Source organism: Nothoprocta perdicaria, unplaced genomic scaffold (assembly GCF_003342845.1).
Source record: "Nothoprocta perdicaria isolate Ctin4 unplaced genomic scaffold, notPer1 scaffold_0, whole genome shotgun sequence".
Lineage (NCBI taxonomy): Eukaryota > Metazoa > Chordata > Aves > Tinamiformes > Tinamidae > Nothoprocta > Nothoprocta perdicaria.
This window is the reverse complement of record NW_020454092.1, coordinates 4,638,922-4,657,308: the sequence shown is the minus strand read 5'-3', so window position 1 is coordinate 4,657,308 and position 18,387 is coordinate 4,638,922. Positions and strand designations below refer to the sequence as shown.

General features: G+C 38.3%; 1 protein-coding gene across 2 annotated transcripts in view; it reads right to left on the bottom strand.

The window, feature by feature from the left end:
• Nucleotides 1-5,455: 5,455 nt before the first annotated feature.
• LY75 (lymphocyte antigen 75) overlaps nucleotides 5,456-18,387 on the bottom strand; it is a 39,588-nt gene continuing 26,656 nt past the window's right edge. The window contains exons 24-34 of one of the 2 annotated variants that reach the window (XM_026053340.1): nucleotides 16,519-16,751; nucleotides 14,709-14,877; nucleotides 13,354-13,515; nucleotides 12,780-12,902; nucleotides 12,190-12,384; nucleotides 11,604-11,824; nucleotides 10,731-10,905; nucleotides 9,938-10,105; nucleotides 8,888-9,010; nucleotides 8,309-8,479; nucleotides 5,456-7,097 (exon numbers count right to left, since the gene is read on the bottom strand). In XM_026053340.1, the coding sequence (XP_025909125.1) occupies nucleotides 6,913-7,097; nucleotides 8,309-8,479; nucleotides 8,888-9,010; nucleotides 9,938-10,105; nucleotides 10,731-10,905; nucleotides 11,604-11,824; nucleotides 12,190-12,384; nucleotides 12,780-12,902; nucleotides 13,354-13,515; nucleotides 14,709-14,877; nucleotides 16,519-16,751 (1,925 nt within the window). In that variant the 3' untranslated portion in view covers nucleotides 5,456-6,912. The remainder of the gene's footprint in view (nucleotides 7,098-8,308; nucleotides 8,480-8,887; nucleotides 9,011-9,937; nucleotides 10,106-10,730; nucleotides 10,906-11,603; nucleotides 11,825-12,189; nucleotides 12,385-12,779; nucleotides 12,903-13,353; nucleotides 13,516-14,708; nucleotides 14,878-16,518; nucleotides 16,752-18,387) is intronic. The other variant, XM_026053415.1, reaches the window with a different exon arrangement.

Genomic DNA, 18,387 nt, shown 5'->3' with positions numbered 1-18,387 from the left:
CAACCATGGAGGAGCCCATTACACGTTCACCTGTGCTCCAGGTCCATTCGGCTCTGGAAGGAACCCAGAGAGCCCTACAGTACCTTGTCTGATGCCTAAGCCCGGCAAGGCCTCTGCTCCCATCTGCTGTAGGACATGCCTTGGACAGCCCTGCACTCTGCAGTCTCCAGCGTGGTGGCAAGGAGCCACCAGCATGCCCTGCACCAAGCACCTCTGTGCCTCATGCTGCACCCAACCTCCCTCCCTGGTGTCCCTTATTGGCTCCATCACCTCTCCTCTCCCCCCCGGCATACAGCTCAGCCACCACGCTCTGTGGGGCAGCCCCCTGAGGGAGCAGCCGTGCTTCCTTATGCCCCAGTGCAGTGACAGCAATGGGGATGTAAAACCTGCAACTCTTCTGTCTGGCAAACAGAAACAGCTGAAAAATGCCCTATAACATTTTATGTCTGTGCATATATATATATATGTGTGTGTGTGTATTATATATGTGTAGGTATATGTGTATTTTTATATATATATATATACACACACACATATAAAAGTAGGTGCATGCATCTAGCATTACATTATATATGTTTTACACACATATACAAATTATATATCATACAACCTATAATACAAGAATATATTCTCTAGCTCTACAAATACCCTCTTAACATATATTTACTATAAATGACATTATATATATGTATACTATAATACATGTGTATAATAGCTATATATATTAACAAGTCTAGATACATAGATACACCACATGGATCTTAAATGTCAGGAGAAGTAGTTTAGGCACTCACCTGGTTAGGTATTGAATACGGTTCATGTAGCAGAGCAGGCTCCCCCCCTTGCATGGATTCACTCTACATCAACACTTGCATTGCCTTGCTGCACTGCAAGGCCAGGCAGGCTAGGAGAGAGCCTGGCTCCTGCTCAGCTGTCCCCACTCGTGCCTCATTCTCAGCTCATCATCTCCTCCCAGAGCACTGTGGGCACAGGAGTATTTAAAGTGAGCGCCCAGAAGGGCTGCCCTTTCTCTAGGTACCTCCAGGAAGGCTTGAAGAGTTAAATCTTGACCAGCAATAGTCTTCAAGCATCTAGAGAAGCAGAGGAAGACCCCTATTTCCTCCAGTGCAGCACTCAGAAGTGGGACTTCTCCTTCAAGGTGAGCCTGACAGTATAAAAATGTATACAAGTCTTTATAGTAAGAGTATTATTGTTAGGTGGACAAGGAGCACAGTTGCAGCAAGTACAGGGCTGTACTTGCTGCAGGGAGGTGTGCAGCAAGTTGGCTAGGACAGGAAGGAAGGATACGGTATTTTTTCTTCACTGATACTCACCCTCTTACCTCTCTGAGGTCTTATGTGGGCATTGTGGCTCCTGGCTAATATACTACAGGCTTGCCCTTCATAGAAGGGGACTAGTATAGCATGTCTGCTGCCAGGGCTGCAAGCGTGATGAGGAGAGCTGTTTGCTGTAGACAACTGCTTCTTGGCCCAGAAATCCTCACTGAGATGCTTAGAAGAAGTTGTTCAACTGTGAGAGGGCCTTTTAATACCCTAGCTCTTGTTAACGAGGCTTTCTGCTGAAGTCAGATGGTCTTTTATGGAAATGAGGAACACCTGGGTCCTTCCTGGGTAACGAGGTCTGGTGCACTCCTGTTCGCCTCTGCTTTGGAATTGAAGGGGGATGATCTCAATCACCAGGTTTCTCTGTGGTTGAAGGTAGACCAGCTGCAGCTGGGGCATCCCTCCCACTGCCTCACAGCTGTTGGCATTTGAAAGCAGGAACAGTTTAGCAGGGATGATCTCCTAGGCCACCAGACCTTTCCATAGTAACTATCCGCTCTTGAGCTCTATCCTGGAGCCTAGTGACATGATGTTCCTCTGTTGTAGGTCCTTCTAGCTGTCAGCAGTGGTTGTTTTAGCGCTGGTGGCTGTTGTAGCCCTTTCCCCATGCATGTGCTGATGTTAGGAGACTGTTGGCAGTGTGCTTCTCCTTGGCCTTTCATCAGCTGCACTCGGTCGCCTGTCCTTCCTCAGGAATTGGTGCTTTCCAGCCTTCTTGCCTAGCAGCTCGTGCGAGTGCAGTTCCATAAGGCTTTCTGGTCCACTTGTGTCTGTACTGTTGTTATTCGCAAGGTGGCTTGCTTACAAACCTTGCACTTCATTTCTCAGTAGGACTGAGATGTCTCTCTGAAGCTTCCTGTCTGTATCAACACTCATATTTATACATTAACCCATGTAGATATCCCATACCTCTATAAAAATACAACACATACTGAGTTTTAAGTACTTAAATGAGAATACTGGCAGCATATGAGTTATATGATTACAAAGATTACCAGCGGAACAATATACCCACATTATACCCAAGCAGGGCAAAAAGACAAGTGTCAGATACTGAAAATAGAAAGAAGGTGGTAGTGAGGTGGAGGAGGGGTGTATCTGAAGTAGATGGCTGAAACTGTTATGAAACAGAACAAGTAAAAAGTACAATGGTGTCCACGGGGGACAAGCAAAAGTTAGCAACTTTCTTCAGAAACACAGTCTATTTCCTCCAAGTAGCTCACGACCCACACTCTGCATAAATGTGTCCTCATATGCACATATGTCACATTCTTGCTTGCCACCACTCTTTAAATAGACATATATATAAAAATAAGTTCCCATGACAGAGGTAGATAGCAGTTAAATAACTAATGCTGTTCAATCATACATGCTTTCATTCATATTTCTGAAAACTTTAAGTAGTATTTGTATTAAAAATACAACTCGGCTAGTTTACGCAAAAAATGTTACTTGAAAGAAAGAACTCTTGAGCATCCAAAGATACAGTGTGGAGGAAATTAACATTTCTCTCTCTCAAAAAAAAAAAAAAAAAAAAAATCTCATAAGCAATGACAATATTGACAAAAGCAGTTTGCAGTAATTTTTTTCTGTTACTGGAATTTCACTTTTCTTAAAAGGTATCTTGGAATAAGTTATTCTCCTTTTGCCAAAAAGGAGCAAAGCTAACAAATACCTCTTGTTTACATTTACTTTACATTTCCTTCTGCATTGCGAATACAAATACAGAGGACTTACAGTCGGTTTCATTGTCACACAATAACAATGAAATCTCATCTGGAAACTCCTTCCCCCCATCCTGTACCTGTATCATATCCTTCAATGTGAAAATGTTGTAGAGGAATAAAAACAAGTTAATGGTGTTTTATCTGCTTGCTAATGCTACACAGCTTATCTGCTATCCATAAAAAAAAAAAAAAAAAATCTTTAAAATCCTTTGGCAACTCTCACTTAAAAAGTCTTCAAAACTAAATAGAAGTCCTTTATGGTCATGATTGAATTTATTGTTCTTGTACTTAAGCTCTTGTTCTTCCTACACTTAATTTTTATTATGGCCCATAGTTTTCTCTTCAAAACTGCTGTTTAACATGTTTGGCCACTAAAAGTTTTATGTATTTTTTGACAACAGAATGAATTTGATTAACTTCATAAACCTCAGTGTTACATTTCTTGCTGTGCTTTACAGACGGCCACAGATATGTAAAGGATCCAAGTTGTAATTCTGACTTGTAGCAATGGAAATTCTAATGTTTGGTCTTTGCTTATTTACAACAAGAACAAAATCACTGTCAGGCCATGCAATTTATTTCCTTCTTTCAAAAATGTTTAGATTTATAACATATGTCCAGGGCAATGAGCAGATGGTATGCTTGGTTTGAAAAGAAAACTAGTAAGACATACAACAAATCTACCAGACCTAGATAGTGCTTATGCATAAGTAGTTCTTTTTTGTATCTGTAAAGAGGAGAAAAAAACCAAAAACATTTAACCTAAGAATAGTAGATGGTCCAATGTCTGCTATAGATCAAATTTCCCATTTTGTGTCATGATGAGGTTAATGAGGGGCTCTTCAGAGACAACGAGTAAAACTTAGGAAGAGAAACGAGCAATGTATTAGTCCACTCCTCTTCATCCCCTTGCCAAAGGTCTGGAAGGTGCTCTGCCATAGTGGCAGATAAGCAATGATACTGTGGTTCGTACATTGAATTGTAACCATGCAAAACTGTCTTGCATTTAGCCAGAGATGCACAAATTTTGCTTAGAGCAATCCCCATCCAGTAGACAGCTTGTGTCCTAAGACTAAGGACGCTTAGGATCTCCTAACCTCTTAAGAGCCATAGGAAAATACTGTGCTTCTGTTTCCCTATTCATCCTTTGTCTTCTGTTTTTATACCAATCTTTTCTAAGGCCTGTGACCTTGCATTATAGCTTTCTGTTTTTCTCTGACCTTGTGTAAAACAAGAGCAGCCCTGGCCTATGCTACTCGTGATCACAGCTGAGCTCATCCTATGTAACAGGAGAGTTATCTTCAGTCTGACTTCCCCAGATGTCAGCGATCTATAGGTGAATTAAAATTGATTTTACTCACAAATGGAAAATAATGTGCAGCTCTTCTGAAGCAGGGCTGTGATCCCTTTCTGCTGTACACTCTTTTCCATTTCTGTAATCTCCTTAGTACTGAACTTGACCCAAGAATTTCTTCCAGAAAGAAGGTAATTTACTAACATAGCATGAAATGGAAAGCCTACATTTAAAGGAGATCCATCTCATTACAAACAAAATTGAAATTAACTTGACTAACTGATTTCCTGCAATTTACAAGCAAAGGCACTGGGGAATCTTGCAATTTAAGCTCCAAAGCACTTCATACATGCAAAGAATAACAGGGAGATAACAATGAACTACCTACTTTGTTGTTTTTGTTGTTGTGGTGGTTTTTTTTCCCCTAAATACATCAGAAAGACTTTGATCTTTAAACTGTTCCTATCATGGTATGGTAGCACCAACCTCAGTGTGAACACAGCCCCTCTATAACGTGGCTTTGCCCTATAATAGAGCTGTACCTCAGTTCTGATAACTGCTTCTACAGAAAGAAAACCAGTGTGAGCAGCTTAGTGTTTTACTTAATTTTATTCTTTCAATGGCAATGCATCTAAATAATTTCACTATGTATTGTAATAAGGCGGTCATTTGCCTGCACTGAGGCAGTTGTGCTTATCCAAGTAAGAATTACCAGTGATTAGACAACCTGGGTATGATGAAAGAAACATGAGAAATGGGCCTTACAAAATTATTTACATCATTCATAATAATAAAATATTTTATAAAAAGTATATATTCACAGGATATTCATTGGGGAATTGGAGCTTGACTATTATTTCCATTTTCAATTTTACACTCACAAATGTGCAAATATAAACATCTATAAAACTAGTATATCTAAAAGCATATAAACTTAGTTGTAATTTTCCCCCAATCATTACTGCTGTTAGAAAAGGGTAATAAACAATAAACATCTTTGTATTCCCTTAAGTTAGAAGCCATTCAGCAAAGCACTTATAAGCTAAGTAGATTTTACATTTCAAACATTTCTCATAAATGGATAAGTTTAAAAGAAGGGTGGGGTTTCTTTCCATTACACTTATTTTCAAGGTATAATAATTAATTTTTATACAGGTTACCCAAGAAAGAAAGAAAAAGTTCTCAGTTGTGCCCAAGTACCAAATAAGTGCTTATTTCTTTGATCAGCAAACTAGCACACAGTATTTCCTCTTCCATGGCTGTCCACTCTGTTATTTTAACAGGTTCTAACACGGTATCTACAAGAAGTTCTCTATTTCTCAATACAATTGATAAACATTTGCTTATCAAATAGTGCAAACAGGAACAAAGAAAAGTGCTGTCAGCATAAGTAAACTGCAGGGTGAGGGGAAAAACAGGCAGCGGAATATTGTAACCTTGCAATGTCACTTCAGAGAAATCAGTAGTATTCTTTTCAGTACATTAGACCAAACGTATTCCTACTAGCCGATCACATCTTTGTTAAATGGGGAAGGGATTTAGTCTCCTACATGTGCTCCTTCATAAAGTAAACATACCTGTTCCTTCTTTGTGCATTTTAGGAAAAGTCTAATGACTCTTTCAAAACATGAATTGGTCAAATCATTACTATATAGAATTCTGACTTCCCTTTTTTTTCTTTTTTTAAGCTTCTTTGGAGTGCACACAAGGCCACAGTGACACATTAGGTTAAAAAAAAAATCAAGTTTAAGTTTTATGTAAAATACTCAAGTATTTTTAGCATCTACGTACGCAACTTAAGTTACCATACATTCTCTTTCCTTCCCTAGATGTATCCTTATCTTATCTCTAAAAGAGACGATGAGTATTTTCACCTATAAAAGTATGCATTTGATCCTAGTATGAGTATTACTGCAAGTAAAATGTCAAGAGGTTCTCCTTACAGAATTAGGAACATCAGCACTGCAATGCTCCTGTCCTTGCTCAGAGTGCAAGAGATCATAAAACAGTTATTTTTTTGTGCTTTAATATAGAAAAAGGTCATGTAGGTCTAATCTCAGAGGAGGAAACAAGAACACAGAATTTGGTAGATCATTCTCTAAACATTACTCTAAATGCAGTTTTATGTCTTTATCTTAATATACTCCAGGTTCAAATACAGATTTTTGTTTTTTACTTAAATATTTCCTACCATTGGTTGTTGTAAAAATTTGAGAGAAGATGTTGAAGAAAAAAAAACCCCAAAAATCTATAAATCTTACCCTACAAAATAAAACATAACACTTGTGCTTTAGATTTAGAAGGCTGGGTGTTCTGCTCAAGTTCATGTGTGCCCTGTGTACAACTTTCAGGCATAAGATAAGCAATGTGCTGTCTTACACATTGCCATGGACTTGAGTAAAAATTGCACACTTGCATAAAAGAGCAGATTATAGCCCCCAATAAAAAACCTTATTCTTTTTTTTCAAAAAGAAATAAAACCTCAAGTTCCTCCTTTATGACTTCACACAGTGAAGTTCATTCTAAATCACCCAGAAAGAAGAGTTTCTCAAAACCTATCTTTTGTGAACACATCTTCAGTTTCATCATCGTTCAGCCCTCTTTGATAGCGCACTGAAGAGAAGCCACTCCAATGAAGACGTTTCTTTTTATAGAGATACCAGACTAATCCGCAAATGAAGACTGAAATAATCATCAAAGCAAATGCTACAGCCACTCCAGTATGATTAGAACCTGCAATAAAACAAAAATAGTTATCCTGGATGACTGTAGCATCCTGGAGGGTTTTTCTAAGAATATTTATTTCACAGAGTTAGTACCTATTTAGCTATGAATTAATAATACATTTACTCTAGGATCATTGAATTAAGAAAAACTGCATCACATTAATAGTTTTCACCTCATCAACTTGGAAGTTAAGTTCCTATATGCATTAGTAGCTAATAGCTTATTTTTAACCATTCTGTGGGAAATTTCTTCATTATGTTTAAGTTTGGAGGTCAGCTGTTTTTCCTGCTCAAAGCAGGGCTAACTTCAAAGTCTGATCAGTCAAAATAGTCTACTAGTAAGTGTTTTACTTGATTCAAGTAAGGAACATGGCATTGTACTGAATATAAGTGAAACCATTAAATGCTATTTTTGAAAAATGTCAGGAATTAACTTTAAAATATAGTCTGCTCTGAAATGAAGCAAATTTTAAAATTATTGCTGGAAAAAAAGGCTGTTCAGCGTTTGAGACAGGTGTTTCATTTAATGAAATTTTAGAACGCTGTATTTTAGAACTCTTAATATGCTCCAGGAGTCTCCTTGAGTGGAAAGTAATTATACCTCCCCTGGAGTGAAAAGATTTTTCCGCAGTCGTCTTAAATAGCACAACCTATTTCTGCATTTCTATTTCTGTGAAGATGTATGCAAAATCTGAAATATCCCACTGCTTCTCAGGGACTTATTTAAGACTTTAGTAACCGCTTCATCTCCTGGCCGGGACAGAATAAGAAATATCATCATGAGGCTCAAGGTCTATTTGGGGCCCTGTGGGGCTGATTTTAGAAGCTTCCTCAGCATTGAAAATGCGGTCTGCATCTCACATGAACAGAAGTCTCTGCTTCCACTGCACAGACATAGAAGAAAACCAGACTCGTCTGTGGAAGACCCTCAGGTACCAAGAGGAGGAAAAGCCAGAGCAACTGCTCTTTGCTCTCTTAAGTGGAAATTTCACTTCTCTCCCCTATCTTTCAAGCAGGTAGGGGGTAAGCAGAAGAGGCATAATCCTAGTGATAACTAGTTGAATGAGCAGCAGTGACAGCAAGGCTCTCGCTTAAGCTGAGGTACTTGATGGGCTCTCTGCTGAGCTGTAATTCCATCACATGAACGCAGACTTTTTCCAGGAGGAGGAAATCCTGCGATACAGTCGCAACAGGAGTTAAGCCTCAATTCTGACGTACCTACGGGGGCTTTGCAAACCACTCTGCTTTGGCTACGACCACAGTCGACTTTAGTCCAGGTGCCAGTTGTGGACAGGATCACGCTGCACTTCTCATTGTCCTCTGCAGTTTTGTTTTCCCAGTTGACATAATTAACTGATGAGCCATCCAGCCAGTTCAAGGACTGACCTGCTGAGAAATACCTGGTTTAGTTAAACCATCATAACATCCTGTATTATGACACAGAAGGTAATCCTCAAGCTACTGTTTTCTTTACACTACTAGAAGAAAGAGGGCCAAGAATACTTGTCCTATATATTTAAAAACAATAACTAGGTATACATTCCTTTTAGCTACACTTCATTTTCAAGCCCTTAGCAAACTGACAGAAATGGCAGCATTTGCAGTAGAACTATGTGGCATCAGTGTCGGGGAAAATTATTTTCAAGACCCCTGTTTATCTCAAGTGTGGCTACCAGGAAATACTTAATCCAAAGGCAAGGCTATTAATGTTACAAAACAGTATTCTTATTTGAGGTTCTCTGCCTTTTCATTTACCATACAAAACACTCATGTTCACACAGGGATGCTACTGCTTACCCCTAGAGCTCTGAGCCAGACCAAGCCACACTTTCCTAGTGATTAGATCATTTTCTCGTATGTGTTTGCTGACAAACATGTTCTCCTCAGCGTTTGCTATAGTCAGAAGGGTTGCTGAAGGACCTAAGAGGAAAAGAAAATGAGTTAAAATTGTAACTTTACAGATTTTTTTCATTGTGCTTAGACATTAACTGTGTTTTCTAAAAATTCCGCAAGAGCAATGTTACACATAGAAACAAGGACAAGTTCTGCTGCTATGGGCTTCTAGGGGGAATTTCTGCTGCAAGAGAGATAAACTTCCCCAAGAACACAGGCTAATATTATACATGACAATTTCAGATAATTCTGCATCAAGAACTGAGGCTATTTTTTCCTTTCCTTTAATTCATCCTACATAGTTCAACTTTACATCATAAGATAGATAATTCAATGAAAAAAGACATTCACTAGTTTCTAAGCTAAGCAGGTGACACAAGGTGTAGTATGTGATCCTGCTTAACACCACCTTTCACAGTAAAATCCCACTTATCAAAGACAACATAAAATCCTCCAGTTGGACAGAAAATTTTTTACTTTTATGGATATTGTATGGATAAAGTCATTAAGGTTGTTTGCTTTAAACTACTTGATGGGAATCTCCCGGGAAACAGCTAGTGCCAAGGTATCGTACGAATACACAACTAACAGGACTAACTATATTGAAGTTAACTGTATACAAATAAAATAGTTTTCTCTAAGCTAAACTTCTAAATCCACTTCTAAAAACTTCTTAATCTTTCTAAACTTCTAACTCCTCTGTCAATGGCTATCTGCATTTCACTCGCAACTGTTTGCCCAGTTAAACTGTCAAAACATTGTGGAATTTTATCAAAACCCTTGATCAGATCATCACAGAAAGTTGAGATAAAGCTTGCCACTAGACATTTTCCTAAGTTAAAGCAGCATAAACGCTGAACTATAAGCAGTGTAGGCTTGTGCGTGCTACGTGTTTTATTTTTTCTGGAAGAATGGACTAATGACAACTTGTTACGTGATAAAGTGTGAACGTACTCAGTTTGTGGCAGACTCGTTTAGCATCTTCCACGTTATACACGGAGAAGTTGTAGAAGGCCATGTCGAAGGCATAGCAGTGATCCTTATACTGTATCCACTGCAGAGATCCACTGAGGTGTGGGCATCCTGGGGCTGTGCTCCCTTGCTGTGGCTGTAATTGTATCTCTGCAAAGATAGAGATATTTGATACCGTTTCTGCAGCAGGAGTTTGTGCATTGTCTCTTTGTTGTAGTAACGAAAAATAAATACTAACAAGAACTGTACGTCCTACCAACTATTCACACATGACAATTAATATATATTCCTCCTTTATGCATAACAGATGAACTAAGGGGAATTTGGGACTCTTTTTTTGCTTTCAAGGAGTTTCAAGTTTGGTTTGATACAGAATTTTGATGCAGAAAAGATATTAAGAGTTTACATTTGTGTCACAGGTGACCAAAAAGTGACCAGGCTATCATCAGACCAACAGAATGGCTGGACTGTGAATTGAGGGCAAGTTCATCTGCCCACAGGATAAAATAATAATTATTAATAGAAATATGCTCGTTTTATTATTCCTTTTCATACAGGTAGGCCAATCATTTCCCAGTTTAGGCTCCCCTTTTACTTGTAAACAGTAAAGGCAGAAGTAGGAAGCAAAATGAGAAGAAAAAGCAAGTCTTTTCATTACGGACTGCTTTTAGGAGAACCTGCATGTCTTTTGACCTCGCTTTTCAGTTCTATATAGAACATATGAAGATAAATACATGAAAAATTACGGAAAATATTTTAAAGAGATAATACTTACTGTTGGTAGAAGTATAGCAAATGGCACCTTCAGCAACACTTGTACATTTTGTACGGTTCCAAGATCCTCTTGTATTCAGCAGAACACAGTTTTCGGTAGTGTTTGAGTTTTCTAATTCCCAAGGATAGTAGTCAAAGTCACTTCCATCTGACCATTCAAAATTAGCTTTACTTCCCTAATTAAAAAAAACAAACCCCACAATTTTTACAACAAAGCATACAGTCCTTAGTAGTTTATGTAGCAAGGTATGTGGTGCTGCATTAAGAAACACATTGACTATGTGTTATCCAAATCCACATGGAATCAGTGTACAGCATGGTTAGCATTTTCCAAGAATAGCTGATGTAGAAGCTCTGGTTATCTGTGGGAACTGAGAGGCTGTGACATCTTAAGCTTAGGGCATGTTAAGAATGGTATTAGCTACGTTGCAAACTGCTAACCTGCAGGGATAGCTGCACTGAATGAAGCTGGCCAGTTGCAGCAATTGCAGCCAGCACTTGCAGCAATAGCTCTTACTTTAGATGCACTGCTGCAAATGTACAACAGTGACATGCAGGTTGTGTGGGGGGTCCCATTCCAATCAAAGAATGGGCAGAGGTGGCAAAGGTATGTATGGAAAATCCACAGCCCCTCTCACACCTCTTATTTTAAGATTTCAACTATTTAGAAAAATTACTGAAGGGTACTTATTTTAAATTTTAATATACCTTATATACTTTCTAACATGCTGTAGGGGGGATAAAAAAGTGAACAATGTACTACAAATAATAGAGCATCCAAGAATCTGGAAAAAATCCAGAAAGTATTTAATATTCTGGGTAGTGAATTACAATAATTATTATAAGCTACGAGGTTATCAACAGTAATACTTACATCATGGATTGAGAGTCCAAGCCACAGAGGGAAGCCATCCCGCCTGACAATATCTTCAAGAAACAGCTGCTGTGATTCGCTGTGCACACTTGCTAAATCACTCCCCTTGTGCTTGCACTCTCTCAGTGCCTCGTACCACGTTAGCTTTTTCTGAAGGATCCTGTAAGTGCTGTTTCCATGTAGAATAGACTCAGGCAGTGGAGGCTTGTGTTGCTGGGGCCCTATTTCAGAGGGTAAGAGTAAACTGTGTGCATTTCATTATTAAGAACATAAGGAATATGTTGTAATCCATCTTTAATACTGTAACTCAAGCATTAGTGTTCAGGAGAAACTACTTCTGCCACGTAAGCTGCCTTTTGATACTTTAAACAGATTGAGCAGTTGGACTAATACAGCAAATGCATCCAGCATGACTGGAAAGAATATTAGACCCTCCACCCACTAGAGTCCATGCCAGAGTCATGGACAGCTGTGCTACAGCTTCCACTGGGAGCAAAAGCAAAGCCTTGCATCCTGGACCAGGTCCCAACTATGATGTTCCTCACTCCACACACCATACTCGGCACTTACCTATTCTACTACTTACCTCTCTCGATTTTACACGCGAGAATGCTGTACACATTATAGTGATGAGCTTGCCAACTTTGAGAATAATTATAGATATCCCAGAAACCATCAAGATTTACACCAGCAAAAAAACTGTTTCTCTTTATGTTAGGTCTTCCCAGGCGCCAGTTATTGTAGGTCAGATGAGTTTCATCATACCATTTCAGAACATTATCTGTGGAAAATATTCTTCATTGAGCAAAACATTGACACTGTGTACAAAAAGTTATTTAACTTTTAACAGAGTCATGACATTAAGTGACTCTGGAAAAATTGCAGCGGTGCTCTGAATTTCTGTAATTCTTTTCCATATACAATGCTAAATTTGTCAGCATTAGTCATCCAGTCTCTTTTAAATCCCGCTTTCTAGGGAAATCAAACCTAGACTAAACAGAATATACCGAGTCTAAATACCAAATAAAAAAAAATCCAGTTGTTTTCCCTCTAGAAGATCAATACAAAGATAAAGCTTTTATCATTTTGTCTTTGGTTGTATTCTGAAGCATGCAAGAAACATGCACTTAATGCTGCAAACTTTTCTTCTAGTCCACGTAAGGACTTGCAACTTACCACTGTTGTCATAAATCACACCCAGCCAGACCCACATAGCCAGGCCACTGAAGGTGCGGAGCTGCTCAGTAACAAAGGTATTTTCTTCTTCATCTCGAACACTCAGAACAAATGCTTCTGGGTCTGCTCAGATAAATACAAAACCAAAAATTACTTGCCTTCAAACTCACATTTTCTGCTTCTCTCAATCAGACTATTCTTAGGCCACCTAATTTGTTTACACAGTAAGGGAAGAAAAAACACTAAGTAGATGCGACTCTAAAACCAGACCATTGCTATGTAGATAATTGTCACCCAAACTATTTAAACTTGGTAGGTGTTAAACAAAAACACACATTTATGATATTTTCAGGAATCAGTAATTCCTAGTTATCCCTTTCTCAAGCTCTCCTATAGATGCTTTGGCAATTTTTACCGGAGTATTGTGAAGGTAAAATAGCATCAGGAAGTGCATTTCCAAATGCTACAAGCTCCTTACCGCTCTCACTGAGTTCTTGTTGTAACACAGCAATTCAGATCTAAAACTAACCATAAATGCATCTATGAATAGCCTATAATATAAAGAAGTACGTACTCATTTTCTTGCATAAATGGTGAGCTTCCTGGGACTTCAGTTCTCGCCACCTATTCTTTGTTATTGTAAAAGTGTAGCAGTTGTTTCTAAATGATATCCAGGGTGTATTTTTAATCTTATGTGGGCATTTAACTTGCGTAACTGGTTCTTTTTCGGGCTTCTCTAAGAAAGGGAAAGAAGACATTCAGGACATGATTATAAAACACTTGAGGTTACACTCCATGGCACATTTTTCACATAGCATTAAAAAAGACTGTAAAGATGTAACTTACTGAAACTTAAGTGTCACCTCCTAAACATGTGATATATGTTAGTGATTTCAATTTTCGCAGGGCAGAGGTATTTTTGAACAAAGTGCAGTAAGCATTGTGGAGGGAATATAGACACACAACTGTTATGTCGGTTTAGGAATAAAATCCTTGAGATAAAAATGCCAGGAAGCACAAACTAGTAACTAAAAGCTCTTATTGACTCTTGTATGAAGGTAGGCCATCATAATAAACAAGGGCTACTCCATACTAGGGAGACATCCCTGTTTTGTGACTTTATCTAACCCTTAAGACGTAAGAAACACTCTTCCTGTAGTTGGTCACACTGCAAGCTTCATTGAGAGTGGCAATCACAATCTTACATCTTTGTGCTCAGAACATACAGCAGTGGCCTTAACTGCATCCTCACGCCAATAAACCCTGAATAGCCTCATGGTGAAGAGTCCCTCCTGATGTGATTTGTCATTCAAAGTGACCTTTGCTTATATTTTTCAGAAAGGGCTTGTGCCACGTATGTATCTTCCCCAAAACTGCCCATTCCCTAGCTGCCTTGCTATTAGGTATATACTTAGCATGGTCTATAGGAAGCTGATGAAGATTTCAGTCTGTACCTTTCAAACCAGTGCCTACAGGCCATCTTTCTCCTCCATGTAGTCACTTATCTCCCACCCTGTATGGGCTTCAATAGCTGAAGGAATTGTGGAAAGTTCCAGTATAAAGACGTAAAGAGTACAGAGGCTGAATCTTAATCACTGTGCAACAGGGGGAGATTAGTACACAACATGTGTACTAATGAGTACACAACTCATGGAAACAGTGCAAAGGTGCAATCAGTTGACAATATGAGTTTGTCCCCAAGTACCCATCCTGGATTTAGTTCTAAGTAACCTGTAGATTAATCTCTATGACTATGTTCAACTCACCCCCTACTTCCCTACCCTCAGTTTGCAAACCAATCTGTTTCAGAGAAACCCAAAAACTGAATGTTGCCATTTTAGAATTATAATCTGTAATACTCAAAATATGCTTCATAGTAAGACAATGCAACTTTCCTAAATATTGTCAAGAGTATGTTAGGATACATACTTTCTGGCAAATAGCAAATAGCCCCTCGATTTTCAGAGGCACAGTCCGAAGTTTTCCAGAAACCATCAATATCCAAAAACACACATTCTTCATTCATTTCTTCATCATCTTCAGACCATCGACTGAAACTAACGTGTTTCCCATCCAACCAGCCATAATGTTTTCCACCCTAGCATTGTAAAACAGATGAGCAGTTTACACACTGAACAATATTGGTGCAGCAAACCACAGGATAATATATTTACATTGGCTAGAAGGTGCCAAGTGGCTGGAGTCCACAGCGTCTCTGGTGAGAACTGTAGGCGTTCCACTACTCCCACAACCCGATCAGATCCAATCAGCTCTTTACCATAGAACAAGCTTTGTGGTTTTTTTTGTTTTGTTTTGTTTTCGTGTTTTGCATTTGTGAAAATGAGTCAGCTGAAGCTGATGGCAAATGATCAAATGTTGCTGTCGCCCTACTATGCTTGTTAAGGGTGGCCTAGCAATGAGATGTCCAAACTATTAGCACTTGCACCTGCAAATCAGTACGGGGTGTAATTATCTGTGCTTGGAAAACTGATGATATCTGCCAATAAGGCCTCGTGTCTGTTTCTCCACTCCAGTGGGTTGAAAGTAATCTGTTAAATACTTAACTGATTTTATAAATCAAATGTGTTCCTGCCCTGGAGGATACAGCAGGAATAACAAAAACCCTACATATAACAAGCGTGCCATCTTATTTTAGATATAAAAGTTTTCTTTGGGAAATCCCCCTCCACCTTTGTAATTTTATTTATCTTCTATCTTTCTTTTGTGTCTGCGATTCCAGTACTGGAATAACAAGTTCTGTTGACCAGTTTCATTATAATTTCCTTTCATGTGACTTTTTAATTGTGCCCAAATAACAAAGTGTTGCAACAGTGAACAGCTAGTGCGTGTCAGAGTTATATACTGCAAAATTAATCATCTGCTATTCATTTAAAGAGTCAATAGAGAAGGGGGAAAAGGTGCCCTGGTCTTCTCATCTTCCTTACGATTAAATACCTATTTCCTTTACAAAAATATTCTCCATAATGCATGAGCATTTCTTAACTTTTTTTCTTTCCTGCTTTGCCTAGAATACTAACTAGCCCATTACTGACAAAGCAAGATCATAACACCACGGATGCCAAGTGAGAACCACTATTCTTATAGGTAAGTCATTTTCAAACCTAATTAACTTCTTTCTTCTTGCAAGCTAAGGAGGATTTAAAAGGATTTAACAGTTGAGAAAGCTATCGGTCCACACTGAAGATATCCAAGAGGGCCTCTGGCTAATACAGACAAAGTAGCAAACTACTGCAGTGACTTTTCTAAAGACAAAACTAAAGGAAAAAGAAACAAACACCACTGTCATAAAAAGAAACAAACACCACTGTCATAAAAAAAAAAAAATATGGTTACCTTTTTACAGTAATACTCTGTAATATTAAAATGGCAGCACTATTTCACTAACAGGAGAGACAGATATATTCAGTAATATATAGTGTACTACCCTACAAGATATCCCTCCATCCCATGATCCTATAAATATGTAAGTTCTTCATCAATTTTTCCAGTGGAATCCAACAACTAAGCATATAACTTGTAGAACTGAAGATTTAGTATCCCAATCTCGAAACCTTCCAGATAGTTTTCATTAAAGGAAAATAGATGGCAAAGGAAACAAGTCTTCGTTATCCTAGATTTTAAATTTTAAATTTTCATTGTGTTGTTGATACCTCTATTGCACACAACTCTAAATATTATTGTAAGACACAGTCCGAAGGGGAAAAAAAATAAAACTTACATCTCTGCTGAAGAGTCCAATCCACAGCGGATAATTATGAAGGGCAGCCTGAACAGCGAGGAAAGCCTGCTGGAACTGATCTGTGATGCTAACCAGTTGCATTTTGTTACTTATGCACGCAGACATTGCATCGTTCCAGGACAAATTCTTCAGAATTACCAAGTATTGAATATTCTGATAAGTCACTGTTTCATTAAGAACTTGTTCTGTCTTGTTACCAGTGGTTCCGATATCTAATCAAGAAATCCAGTTAGTAGATGGTTAGAGATTGGAATAAATTTCTTTGTAATGGACACAAAAACTTACTTGAATTTCCTCCTAACAACAAACATTAAAAATATTTTCTTAGACAGTAAAATATGCTAATGATGATAGCAGTAAATATATCTTTGACACTTTGGACAGAAAATATACAGAAGAAAAATAGAATCATTTGCAGCTCATTTTTACATACACGTTTTTGCATAAGAACTTGGGCTTACATATTCTTAAGATTTCCTAGCTTTAACTAATTACTATATAATATTAAGAGTTCTGTGGATTTACATTTATGTAAATCTAACAGGCCACAACCTTGCATATGCAGATGTTCTCAGAACTATGTGAGACTGTTATTAGGTGCAGCTGTCCATGTGAATAATGGACGTGGAGGTTTGCATCCAAACATGCTTAGTGATTAGTACCCAAATGATGAATTTCACTTCCACTCAAGGTAGATTTTATATAATTAGCTGATTGTTACCCACAGTGATCAGCATCCTGCTGAACTCATACAACACAGTGATGCTTGACAACTGCATTTAAGAAAAGATGCAGGCATTTCTGAATGTCAAAACCTATTCATAAGCCCCAAAATTTTATATGCAAACTGAAGTTGGGTCTCCAAAAGGCAGAAAACCATTCAAGGTGTATCTCAAGCAGGAAAAAGCTTACCAGGAAAGAAGGAAAAAAGGTGTTGCTGTAAGAATAGCAAGATACAAATGGCTGGTTTTAGGCTGGCCTGGTTATTTTACAAAACAGAGTAACACGGAAATATATTGATCTGGTATTTATGCAGGATTTACAAGTTTCAAAAAAATCAGAAAAGTGGCAATACTGAAACATTTTTTGAAGTGACTGGGATCAGCAGACAAATGCTTTCCCTGACAGAAGAGCTTCAAAAACGAATCACAGAACCGAGAGTGTCATCACATATGAACGGGTAACAAACTAGAAACACATTAGTAAGAAAAGTGCCTGTTTCTGAAAGAAAGGAGATATAATTGCTGATGCTGTCTCAAGAAGTTGTGCTAATCACAATCATATTGAGATTCCCAAGGAATCCACATTGTCTTCTCCCCTAGAAAAAAGCCTTAGGCAAGTCTGATCTCACAGCTGTACCTGCAACCTCCTGGAAGCTTGAATCATCCTAGGGTTCCCTCAAAAAAAAAAAAGATGGCATCAATACTGTCATATAAAGCCAGTCTGTAATAGGGCACACACTCTCTGGCAGTCCAGAAACCTTTCTCATTTCACCTTCTAGCTCTATGGGTTAGAAAGAAGTGTTCACTCCAGAAAAACACTGACACAGATGTGCTACTAACCTTTTATTAAGCTTGTTTTAAACTGGCTACACTTCTTCCATCTAGACTTCAAATCTGGACACTTTTGAGTTTCAAAAGTATTTGGTAATGAACTAAAGGAGAACACAAGGGGGAAAAAAAATCACTTTGCCTATTTGACAAAGGAAGATTTATATTTTCTTTGGAGTTTCTTTTGCACACCTGTTTTTCCAGAAGATAGCATGAGTTGTTTAAAAGGATGATTTAAATAAGAGGTACATATTCAAAAGTGGCTGTGCTGAATGCTAACCTACAGCTGTAATTAAGG